General features: G+C 44.6%; 1 protein-coding gene across 1 annotated transcript in view; it reads right to left on the minus strand.

The window, feature by feature from the left end:
- Positions 1–13,272, minus strand: part of LOC114038606 (lipase member K-like) — a 51,167-nt gene that overhangs the window by 6,053 nt on the left and 31,842 nt on the right. The window contains exons 3-7 of the mRNA XM_027855945.1: positions 12,200–12,320; positions 11,027–11,225; positions 9,676–9,785; positions 6,379–6,515; positions 2,104–2,250 (exon numbers count right to left, since the gene is read on the minus strand). Of these exons, the coding sequence (XP_027711746.1) occupies positions 2,104–2,250; positions 6,379–6,515; positions 9,676–9,785; positions 11,027–11,225; positions 12,200–12,320 (714 nt within the window). The remainder of the gene's footprint in view (positions 1–2,103; positions 2,251–6,378; positions 6,516–9,675; positions 9,786–11,026; positions 11,226–12,199; positions 12,321–13,272) is intronic.

Genomic DNA, 13,272 nt, shown 5'->3' on the forward strand with positions numbered 1-13,272 from the left:
GTGATACCATTCACATATGAAACAGCTTTCGGGAGGCTTGGTTAGTAACCTGAAAGTTGGCCAGCCCCTGTGAGATATTGATCCCTCCTCTGGAATCCACACACAACCTTCCCATCTCCTATCTCCAGGCTTTAGCACAGGCTATCCCCAAGACCTGGAATGTAATCCCTCTCCAACTTTGCCTAATGTATGAACTGAACCCTGCCAGGTGTGGAGAGGCCTAATAGATGCCTATTGGTATACCCCAGATTTGGGCATGGTCTTGGTACTGAGGGGAAGCAAGGAGGGCATTTGGAGTCTGTTTCTTTCACAAAAGGAAGGAATGACTATGTAATCACAGATTTAGAGCCGGAAGGGTCCTTAGACCAAGTACAACTCCTTCATCTTATAGATGAAGAATGAGGGGAACTGAATTATTCAACATCACATAGGTATTAAATGCCACATCTGGGATTCAACCCAGGGCTTCTAATTCCAAATCCAGCTTTCTTTCTACCCATATCATGATGCCAATGCCTCATTTTACAGATGGGGAAACTGAGTCCTCAAAACTTAAGGAACCCAACTTGAGAGATTAAGAGGGTCTGTATGTGCTCAAGAAATCTGCTAGAGGAAGTCACACAACTATGCTGGCAGGATCCCCTGCCCTGTTGTGTTGTCTAATTTCAATGGCATCTTCGTTGATTCATGCCAATCTTTTTTGCTCTTTCCCAATTGTCTCTATTGTACTTCCCACACAATCCGGTCTAAATCTTATCTTCCTTCTTCATACCACCTACATCACCTTCCTCTCCCTAGCAGTTGAGATCCTTGTCTCGTGCTTTAACATTGACCATCCTCCCCCCCAAAAAAAGAAATTAAGCAGTCTGTTGTGAGCTCTTTGTTCTCCCTAAAACTACACCTCAGACCTTGTCAACATCACCCCCCACCTCTCTTCTCCTTCCATCTATGTGGTGCCTTGACAATAACCCCTCTCATTTCCTCAGGGAGCTTGTTTCCTTTACTGAATCACAAACTTTGAGAATCAGAAGGGCCCTCAGAAGTCATCTAGTCTGAGCCTTGGTTATTTTTCGTGCTCTTTCATCTCTTTTTATCCTCTGGCTTCTCTGCTGCTTAAAATCACACCTGTCTCCCCATTCTTAAAAAAAGCAACATTTCAATTGCCCTCTTCATCCTTTTATCCCCTCCCTGGTCACAGACCAGGTTTTAGAAGAAGCTCTCTACTTTCTTTGAGTCTTCCTGCTCTTCTCCATCTCACATCTCAACCCCTTGTGATCTGGTTTCTGACTCCAGCACTCAACTGAAACTACTCTCTCCAAATTAATCAGAGACCTCATATTGCTAAATCCAATGGGTTTTCATGGTCCTTATCCTCCTTGATCTCTCCCCAGTGCTTGACTCTGGTGACCACCTCTTCTATAGACCCTCTCCACTTTGTCCCAGCTCATTCCTGGTTCTCAGTCCTGTTTCCAGGTTCATCCATGTTTTTGGTTCTTGGGCATGGGTGACTCCCAGGACTCTGTCCTGGGCGTCTTCCTCAATATTCTTCTGGTTGAACTTATTAGCTCCTTAAGCTCAGTTGACTCTCAAATCCATATATGTTTATAACAATTCATCCATCTCTTTGCTGAGCTCCAGTCCTGGATTTCTCACACTGGGAATACTCTCTAAAATCCCATGACCATGTGTCATTGTTCTGAATTTTAAAATCTTGTATATTTTCTACTCTCAGTGTTATTTTGATCCCTTGCATGCTTCCCAGTAACTCTTAACAGTAATTCTGGGAAAGATCTCTCATTTTATCAGTATGGAGTACTTCCAACATGGAACCCCCTCCACCAATAAAGATATCCACTAGTAAGTCCTAAATGGTGTCTGGAGGTACCTAAATGGTTAAATGATTTTCTCAGGGTCACATAACTTGCAAATATCAGAGGTGAGATTTGAACTCAGGATCCCTCCTGACTCTGAACATCCATTATACCACACTGCATCTTAGTAGGGTTCTATAGATAAAATAAAAATGACAATTATATTAAGGAAGGGGGGAAGGAGGGTAAGGGAGTTCCTTTCTATTTCCAGGGTGAAGAAGTAGACACCTACCATGTTAATGTTTTCCCGATCGTATCCATATACACGGAAGAGGAAGTCTGTACAGAGAATATTGAACCCTTTCCGGTTACACATTTGGCTGCTAAGGAACTGACTGAGGGCAGACTTTGGGAACAGCTCCTTTCTACCAAAGATAACCTGGGAAAGTGAGATCAAACACAACAAAACCACAAACATTGGACTGTAGCATCCCTGAAGTGGGGCTGTCCTGAACTGCCCCCTGCTGAGATGGGAAAGATACAAAATGATTAAGTAAGACGTGCTAAGGCCACCACTCTCTTCACCCTTTCACTCTGTCTCTTCCTTCTTGGCATCTACTTCACAGGGCCCTCTCTCCTGGTAGTCACTTTGGAAAGTAATCGGAGCGGCTCAGGACCAAAGATATTGAGCTGGAAGTCACCTTGTGACCAAACTCCTATTTTTACTCATAAGGAAACTGAGGACCTGGGAGGTTAAGGGACTTGTCCAACATCTCACAGGTGGTAAGTAATAGACCTGGGAGGAACTTAGAGAATCATGTGATCACAGTTCTAAAGCTAGGATGAACCTTAATGATCCTTTAGTCCAATCTCTTCATTTGACTCAGGAGGAAATTGAGGCTCAGAAAGAATAGTCAAGTCACACACAGTATATAGTAGTGTTATCTGGAGCTGAGGGCCATGAAATACAGATTAGTCCCAGTACTTCTGACACCTAGAAAACTGAGCTGCAGGTGACCCTGAAGGTAATACCTCAAGAATGAAAGTCAAGGTCCAGAATATGGCCAAAAGAACAAGCTATATGAGGATGAAGGAACTGAATCCCAGAAAAGTTGAAGCCTTTCCTACCTTGGAAGTGACCTTAGAGACCTTCCCATCCAACCCTCTCATTTTATATACTTGGAAGCTGAGACTGTCCATGGTATTATGCCAGTCATATGCTCTGATGACTGATGACTGATGACCATGGACCATGAATGTACTTGGTTGAAGGGGAGAGAATTGGATCAGGGTCCCTTAGATACCATTCCCAACAGAGAGTGAATGAGGATGTCACCTCATTCCATTTCACCTCGCCCCACTCCATTCTTATTACAGAGGAATTACCTAGGACTAGAGCCATGTTTTGACCCAGAGATCAGTCACGACTCCCTCATTTCACCTTGAAATAAATGTTGTCCAGTCAGCGAGAATCCAGACATATGGTAGCCATGGACCTTTGAGAGTAGGTCAGGATGAGGAGGAATTATCATATAGCTCAGTTATTCCAGGTGAAGCATCAGGACTATTCTGCCTCCCCAGGGTTGTTTCAGGACACTAGGCAGACATCGGGGGTTAGAACAGTGAATAGGTCGTGTTGAGTTAAGCAAGCTTAATCTATGTCACATACCAGGTCTCAGGGTAAGTGAATGAGAAGTCAAGAACCAGAGTTAGAAGGAATCTTAAGGGCTCCCAAAGCTCAATATGTATCTGAGCAAAAATCATCCCTAACACATCTAGCTTTGCATTGGAGTTTCCCAGTGTAGGAGAACCTAGGAACTCTCTGGTCAGCTCCATTTATCTTTTGGACAGCTTGACTTATGGTCTAGTCAGAAAACACCTAGAATGTTCTATTCAGTTTGGGGCTCCACCTTTCCAGAGGAAATTGATAAGCTGGAGTTGTCAAAGACTGGGCAGTTAGATCGAAGGACATCACAGTCCTGCCATACATCAGTCCTTGGTTGAAAGAAATGGCGATATTTAACCTGGAGAAGAGAAGTCCTGGCGCCTCCTAGTGCCTGAAGGAAGAATTACATTGGCTCTGCTTGGCCTCAGAGGGGAAACTAGGAGAAATGCAGAGAAGTTACAAAGAGGAAAAATAGAAGGAATAAATTACAAGTATATACAAAATCACTATGCTCATCGCAGCTTTCCAAAGGGAGGTTGGTTGGCTTCCTAGCCATCCCAAATGTGTTTCCCTGCTGAGGATAACTCAAATGACATAGGACCACGAGACAGGAGGCCTCTAAGAGTTCCTGCGAAGAAGAAAGGATTTAAGTGGAAGGTTAGAACATCGCAAATTTGTTTCCTTCTAGGAGAGACTCCATACCCTAAGGGTAGTGCCATGAGGCCAGAGACCCTTTATATGGGTTTGGGGGGTGAATGTGCAACTCTCCAGATGATCTCAGGTTGTCTGTAGCATCACAAAGTTCATTTTCCTTGCGAGGGTTTTGTAAATACAAAACCACAAGGGGGAGCCAAGGGTCTAGGTGACTGCCTTGGTTTCTGGTCAGAGGTAGTATTCACTCAAGTGGAAGGTGGCTCCATATTGATCTTTTACTTAATTTAATTTTAACTTAACTTGATTTTAATTAATTTTTTTTATTGTCAATCTTCGTGGTGTTTTTTCTTTCATTCTATTTGGAGGTGAGGGGAAGAAGAAATGAAGGGACTGCTGTACTCAATAAGCATTGATATCTTGGATATTTACACAGGAACTGGGATACTGTTTATTCACATCCGTGAAAGTCAAGACACAGTCTACATTCTGAGGTTCACTGAGGAAATTCTGAGTGGGGGGTAAAGTAAGTCAGGGGGAAATGATTCAGGGAGGCCACCTCCAAAACTGACCTAGGTTTGTGTAAGCCCAGAGCGTGGGGTGCTGGATCACAGATCACGAAAATGCCAGCTGTTACTACAGTAGCTGAAAACAATGAGAGCCACAGAAGGCTGGTGAGTTACCACAGCCCACACTTCTGAAACCCAAGGGTGTTGTGGAAAGCTCCCCAGCTTTGCTATCAGAGGAGCACCTGGCTTGGAATCAGGTCAGTGACTCACATATCAGCTGGGTCGTCTTGCTCAAGTGCCTTTGCCTGTCTCAGCCTTCATGTCTTCATTTCTAAGGTGGGAATACGTGCACTTGTACCAGCTGCCTTCTGGGGTGATGGTGGTGAGGAAAGTACTTTGCAAGCCATAAGGATGTGATAGAATGGAAGCTGGGACATTCTGGGATGGGGGCGCTGAGCCAAAAAGATTAACTGCTTGCCTCTGCAGCCATTTGGCTTCAGACCTTCCTCGGGATTGGAGTAGGGATGAGTCTCCTTCCTGAGAGTGTCTAGGGTGGAAGTGAAGGTATTGCTGCTTCTGCCAAGTATCTGGGCACATGCCCTCAGCTTCCTCAGTATGCCCTACTGGACTTCCGGCAGGAAGCTTCCAGGAACAAAAGCCACATGGCACATATTAGATATAAATAGTTTTGTTTTTTTTTTTCCCATTGTGGGAGGTGGGTGGAAGATTGAAACAACAAATGCTTAACTGAAAAAAAATTAATTAAAAAACACAAAAAAGGAGCAGGGCAATGAAATGAAAGTATTTCTAGAATTCTAACCTTAGATAAATTACATCTCATCCCATTTGTAAAAATGGGAAGAGTTCTGACTTTACTCATAAGAGGTAAGCCTAGTGCCCTGGAAAGAACTGGAATGAAACAGGAGGATCTGGGCTCCAATCCAAATGGTGTTCCTTACAAGCTCTGTGGTCCTAGACCCTCCCTTTAGGCCTCAGTTTCTTCATTTGGAAAATGAGGTTAGAACAAAATACTTATAACAGCTAAACAAACTGAGGTATAAGAATGTAATAGAAATGATGAATGCAGAGAATTCAGAGAAACATGTGGAGATCAACATGGACTGATACAGAGTAAAGTAAGCAGAACCAGGAAAACAATAAACACAATGACTGCAACAGTGTACGTGGAAAGAATGTCGGGAAACTTAACATTGTGTCCTTATAATAACCAAGCTCAGATTTGGAGAAGAGATGAAAAAAAATGTGCCTCCTCCCCTTCCTTGTGGAGGTAAGGGACCACAGGAAGGAGATTGGCTGGGGGATAGATAGGTTCAGAGAAGAAACTGATAAAAATATATGCACATATACACATACATCTGTGTGTGTGAGTGTGTATTTGTGAGAGAGACAGAGGGGAACCAGAATGAGGAAGAGAGGGAAAGGGGGGGGGGAGAGAGAGAGAGAGGGAGAGAGAGAGAAAGAGAGAGAGGGGGGGGGGGGGGAGAGAGATTGGTCGGACTAATTGAGTTCTAAGATTTTAAATCCAGTTTCAAATGAATGTTCCTGGGATGGTGAGGAAAGTTCTAACAAAGGACCTTTGTAAGAACCTGCTGGTGCTATGGAATGTGAAATCTGCCACTGATGGATTATGAGTCATCCTGAGACCCTTCCCCTGTGCCCTGCATGATGTCAAGTAAGGTTATTATGGGTTTATTCTTGACAATCTTCAGGATTCACTTACCTTTAATAAGGATGGAGGGATGGACATCAGGGTCTTTAGGGGGCCCCTACTGTGTTGTACTGAGACCATTGGAGCCAAGGCAAAAAAAAACTCGATTCTCTGAGCCAGCTTTGGATTTGTGGAGAATGCTGCGAAAGCTAGATGAGAGTAAGTGATTCATTAATGGAAGTTCTTTTCCAATTGTCTTGCAACCCACAGAGCATGAAACCAAGGGTAAAAGGGATAAAAATCCCAGAGTAGGGGTTGTTGTTCAGTCACGTCTGACTCTTTGTGACTTCATTTTGGCTTTTCTTGGCAAAGATCCTGGAGTGGTTTACCATTTCCTTCTCCAGCTCATTTTATAAGTGAGGAAACGGAGGCAAACAGGATTAAGTGACTTGCTCAAGGTCACATAGCTAGTAAGTGTCTGAGGCCAGACTTGAACTCAGAGTCTTCCTGACTCTAGGCCTGGTGCTCTATCCATTGCACCACAGGATTTGGAGCTGGAGGTAACCTTGGAGCTCACATAAGGAAACTGAGACCCAAGAAAGGGAAATAACTAGTCCAGGGTCACAGCTACCAAATGGCAGAGCCATAGCAATTGATGTGAATGAGTAGAAGGGAATGCTAGGATCAACCATTCTATTCTTAGGTAATCTCCACAGGGAGAAAGATGGAAGAGAAGTGTCTGGCTAGTGGCTTTTGTGGTGACTCAAACTTTTCACAAGATTCCAAGGGTTAATCAGCTGTGGCCAGAGCTCCTCGTGAGTCACCTGGAATTGTGCACCTTTGCCTAGCCTGATTGGGGCAGCTATTGGACCCTGGTAAGTGGTGCAGTCCCCCTCCTGCTATGTGGATATAAAGGCAAAATGTGGCTCTGAGAAGGACATTGAGGAATCCCTTCTTTCTGGTTAAGGGCACAATCTCAGTTTTTAATTAGCCATATCTTCTAGAATCAAGATTTAAATTATATCAGGGAAATGAGCCAAATATAGTTTAGGGTAAGGGGTTTGCCTTTAATACCCTTGGGTACATTGAGACATTCTCAGAGCCCCTGTCACCAGGCAAATTAGTAAGGAGTCTTCATGGTAAGGAATGGTTGGCACCAAGGGCACCTCAGAGTTGGAAGGTGCCTCAAAGGCCCCCTCACCTGACCTGTATTTGAATAAGAATCCTATCTAGGGGCAGCTAGGTGGCGCAGTGGATAGAGCACTGGCCCTGAAGTCAGGAGGACCTGAGTTCAAATCCGGCCTCAGACCAAACACTTGACACGTACTAGCTGTGTGACCTTGGGCAAGTCACTTAACCCCAACTGCCTCACTAAAGAAAATTTAAAAAAAAAGAATCATATGTATAGCATACTTGATGAATAAGGGAACTTGACCATTGGCAAAGCCCTTTACATATACATTATTTCAATTGATCCTTACAACAACTTTTTGTAGCAGATGCTAAATGGTAGATCCTCTTTTACAGATGAGGAAATTGAGGCAGAGGTAAAATGACTTGTCCAAGGTCACACAGTTAGTACGTTCCTGAGGCAGGATTTGAACTCGGGCCTTCCTAACTCCAGGTCCAGTATTCTATATGTTGCATCACCTTGCTACCACAAGGTCATCCAGCCTTGGGGCTGGAGACTCTCTTCCCTCTGGGATAGCCCTCATTGTTTAGAAATTTATAATTACATCAAGATAAAATGTGCTTCCTTGCAACTCGCATTATTCCTCTTTGTGCCAAATTGTTATTGTTCAGTCTTTTTTTCAGTGGTGTCTGACTCTTCATGACTCCATCTGGGGTTTTCTCGACAAAGACTCTGGAGTGGTTTGCCATTTCCTTCTCCAGATCATTTTACAGGTGAGGAAACTGAGGCAAACAGGGTTAAATGACTTGCCCAGGGTCACACAGCTAGAAAGTGTATGAGACCAGATTTGAAGTCAGGAAGGTGAGTCTTCTTGACTCCAGGCCTGGCACTCTGTGGGCTATGGCGCCACCTAGCGGTCCATGAGCCAAATAAAACAAGTCTAATCTCACCTTCCGCATGACAATCCTTCAAATACTTGACAGCAGCTACCTTGACTTCTCCTCCCTCCCCCAGTCATTTTTTCTCCAGGCTGAACCACCTCAGTTCCCTCTGCTCCTCGCGTGGCCTGGTCTGACTTCCTTCTCCGGACAATTTCAGCTTATTCATGTCCTTACAATGAGTCTGGCTCCCAGAGCTGAATTCCACACTTGGCTTCTCTAATTTGACCCAGCAAATTCCAGGCCAAGGGCAGAACCCAGTTCAGCCATGAATCCTCACATTTACTCTTTAGGACTGAGGCCAAGAACCATGCCCAGAGTTCCCCAATCCTGGGGAAAAAAAACACAACAACCTACAGTGGATTTTAACATCCCTAAACCTGCCTTCCCATATGTCTTCTTCCCTTCTCAGACAAACTCTTAGAAAAGAGTGGTCTGACCTCATTGCCTCTTCTGCCTTTGCAGGCTGGCTTCTCACTCACCAAATCAACCAAAACTGCTCTCTCCACAGTGCTAATGTCCTCTTTTGGGCCAATCTGGGTCTTACCTGCAGCCTCATCCTTCTTGACTCTGATGTATTTCGCACAGCTGGCTACACTTAGCTCCCGGATGCTGTCTCCTGGTTCTCCTGCCACCTGTCTGACGATACCTCCTCCATGTTCTTTCCAACCCTATCTCACCCTGGAATTGTGGGTTCTCTGCACGGCTCTGTCCTGGGCCTCCTTCTAGTCTCTCTCAATCCTCCCTCTACATAGCATCACCAGATTTAATTATCGTGTCTAGACAGATGATTCCTAGGTCTCTGCACCTTGTATCAAGTGACCCTACCCTGAGCTTTATTCCCAGATCCTCAGCTGCCCAATGTGCCTTTTTAATTGGCTGTCTTGTAGCATCTTCAACTCATTGTGTCCAAAATCGATCTCATTACCTTTCCACCCAAACTCTTTCCCAAAATTACCCATTTCCATTGAAGGCACCACCATCCTTCCAGTTTCCTAAGTTTATAACTGTGGCATCATCCTGATCTCCTCACTATCTTTTTTATTTTATTTTTTTGTTTTTTGGTGACTTGCCCAGGGTCACACAGATATTAAGTGTCAAGTGTCTGAGGTCGGATTTGAACTCAGGTCCTCCTGACTCCAAGGCTGGAGCTCTATCCACTGCGCCACCTAGCTGCCCATTCTTCATTGTCTTTTACCCACATCTTTGGAATCTACTTCCCCAACACATAGCACAGTGCCTGGCACATACTTAATTCATCTTTCTTGACTTGATTGCTGCCCATTGATCTGCACGTACCAATGGTGGTGCCCTGGGAGTGGCCCACATAATACAATTTCTCCTGATTGGTTTTTTTCATAATGAAATTCAAAGTGGCGACGAGGTCATATTTAGCCATTTCATCAAAACTGCAAAAGAGAAAGAGAAAAGAAACTGTACACTGACCGTAGTCTCTATTTTTAAAGAAATAGGCACTTGTAGATAGACACACCTTTAGTATCTCAAAGGCTCATGAGTCCAGCAGGACCTTTGCTGAAATGAGGCAGATCCTCCCCTTGTACCCCCTCCACCCCAGGCCTTAACTGAATGATTTTTGTGTCTCAAAAAATTAAAAATAAAAAAAAAATCATTGTCTCATGGCTGCTTCCTGAGAATAAGCCTTGTTGAACTTGGCTATGCTGGTCTTCAGACAACAAACAGACCTCTCCTGGAGTCCTTGTGGTTGGTGGGGCCCATAGAGCTTTATGGACTTTCTCCCAGAGCCTCTAAGAGTCCAAGGTGACCTCCACACCATGATGAGATATTCAAGACAGCTATCCATGAAGGAGCCACTTTAATTTTCTCAATGTCCATGTTTGTGAACCACTTCACAGACCTCAAGCATCCCACTGAGCCTTCCTGAGCCCCTGCTGAACTGCAAGCTCCATGAGGGCAGCATCTGTTTATTCATCTTGGTTATCTGTCTGGTTTTCTCCAGTGCCTAGCATAGGTCTGCCCAAATGGGAACTAATGAATGCTGGGTGAGATTACCGGAAACAAATAAGAACGAGTGCTCCTGAGGAACAGGAACGCAGGTCGTAATTCAGACTCAGTCATGGAACTTTCTGAGTTAAGGTTTCCCCATTAATCACTGACATGTCAGAGAAATGGTGGCCTCAATTTGGAGTATTCTTTCACTACATATTACCAGCAGATGTAGTCTCGGTGCTTGGCATTCAGATCCTAGAGCAATAACAGTGGTTCTGTCACCCGGTGAGGGGAGCCCTAAACAGGATAGGGCCTCTTAGTTCATGGGGGAAGAGAAGAAAGAGGGCGGGTCCATCAGATGAGTCTATCCCTTAGCTCAACTCTAGGCCACACAGGCTTGTGATGCACGGTCTGCCTGTGGGGTAAAACAGGCCAAGGCCCCCAAGCAGGAGATGCCCAGTGTTGTTTCTGATGCTAAGTTTCTGTCATCTCCATCCTCCCCTTCTGTTCCTGTTGAATTCCTACCCATCTTTTAAACTCTTTTCCAAAAAGTCTCTCTTAATGATACATACCCACTCATTATAATAATTTCCCCCTTAGAGAAGGGAAAAAAAATTAATGGCTTTCCATATATCTAGACAACCCAGTGGCATCTTATTTTCAAACATCATCCCTTTTCTACCTGAAAGCCCAGAATTCTGGTGATTCTGGAGAATAGTGCACATGTTTCTGCGACCAGACGCTCCCGCGGCTGTTCCCCATCCACACGTCATAACCTGAATCTGCCAAAGTGAAGGCTAGGCTGGTGTAGGGTGGATTTGCGACCCAGCTACTAGCAGACACAAACATCCCATGCTGCAAATAGAAAATGGGCCTCTGAGCTGCAAAATGAAGGAGAGATATCTCATAACCAAGTTCAAAAGCATTTCCAAGTCCCCTCTGGCATCTGCTTCCTAAGGAAGTCTAAATGCCTAAATATTCTCTTACTCATTTCACAGATTTAGTACTGGGAGGGATTTTAACGGCCATATGGTCCCACCCCACATCTTCTAGAGGACGAGTCACACAGCTAGTAAGTATCTAAAGCAGGCTCTGAACCTAGATCTTTATGACTCCAAATCCCCTGCCTTATCTGCTGTGCTGTGCTGTGTCTAAATGCAATGATTTGCCCAGGTCACTGTAATTACCCCAGTAACCTCTTTCACCTCACTCAGTGAAGAAGTCCTGCTTTGAGTTACCTCAAGAGTAATACCAGCAGTAAGGACCAAATGCCCCTTTTCTGCCTATGGGTAGCTTGAATCATATTAGATAGCCATGAGTTTTCCAAGAGTCTTCGCCCACCACCAACCCCAACTATCATGAATCAGCACCAGTCCCCAGGTCCAGACTCCTCACTCTTTCTCCCCAAAGCCTGGGCCTTCTTGACAGAGCTAAGAACCTTGTAAAATCCCAGCAGGCTTTGCTGGTTTTGTGCACCCAATTCCACCCAGGGTCAAGTGAACCTGCCCTCTTTCTATCATTCTCCCTGATTGCCCTTCATATTATAAATGTTGATAAAGATGACTTCCTCTACTGTTTGTGTGTGTGTGTGTGTGTGTGTGTGTGTGTGTGTGTGTGTGTGCTGTTTCCTTGTACTGAATTATCGATATTCCATACCTTCCTAAGCCTATATTGAGATGGTTACACAGCTAGTAAATGTCTGAGCTGGGATTTGAACACCTGCCACTGCCCAAGCCCAGAGCTCTTCCTTCCCACCACATCCAGGCTACCTCCTACCTCAGTGAATTCTAGGCATCCACTCACCTGAGTTTTAGGTCTCATTGTGTTGAACTTTTCATAACATGATGCCTCTTACCTGTTCTCTCAGAGTTCTCTCCTTTCCCATAAGGAATCCTGTAAACCCCAAGAATGAAGCCATCTTCTGTTACAACATCATATGCTTCACTGGGGTAGCCCCAGTAGGAAATTATCTGGCTCTGTATGGAAGGAAGAAAAAGTCTTCACCTTGGTGCCATTGGCTGGTTCTTCTTAAAGCAAGGAACCCCAAATGTTCCTAGGGCATACAGAGGAAGAAGCAGGGGCAAGAAAGGAAGGCCCTGGGTCAGCCTCTGGAGAGAAGGAAAAAGCATTACTGGACAAGGTACATACAGAGAGAGTCATGTAAAGGCTGAGGGAGGAACAGTGAGAGATATTAGGGACAGCATTCCAGGGGACTTTTCATGGCTTCCAAAATACTTTTTTTTCATAGCAACACTATGAACAAGAAGGGAAAATATTCACACTTTACCCATTAGAGCATTGAGGCTCAGAAATGAGGCAACTAGCCCCAGATCACAGAGGTAGTGAGTAGCAGAGTGGGAGTGAACTCACGTGCCTAGGAATAATTCACATTGCCACGTCTGCAGAGGTTCCGGCTGCCCACAATCCTGTTGGCATTGGATGCCTGAGCTGTAAATAGTGAGCTTAAGAGCATTTATATTATTATCACTCTAAACTTGGAAGAAACCTTGCAGAGCCCCGAATTTTTACAGAGGAGGAAACTGAAGCCCCAGTGGGGTCAAATGTTTAACTCAGGATCCCTGGGGAATAAGAAGCAGAGGCCAATCAAGTCAAATAAAGTCAACCAGCATTTATTAAGTGCCTACTGTGTGCCAAGTACTGTGCTAAGTGCCAAGGATACAAAGAGAGGCAAAAAGCAGTCCCAGGTCTCAAAGAGCCCATATTTTAATGAGAGAGGCAACATACAAACAATACATACAGACAAGATAAATACAACATAAATGGAAGGAAACATCAGAGGAGGCAGAAGGTGGAGGGGGGATAGGGTAAAGCTTCTTGCAGAAGGTGGGATGTAAGATGAGACTTGCAGGAAACTGTGGAAACCAGGATTCAGAGACAAGGAGGAAGTTTCTCACAGATGTGGGGGAC

This window comes from Vombatus ursinus, unplaced genomic scaffold (genome assembly GCF_900497805.2).
Source record: "Vombatus ursinus unplaced genomic scaffold, bare-nosed wombat genome assembly UNPS02011353.1, whole genome shotgun sequence".
NCBI lineage: Eukaryota > Metazoa > Chordata > Mammalia > Diprotodontia > Vombatidae > Vombatus > Vombatus ursinus.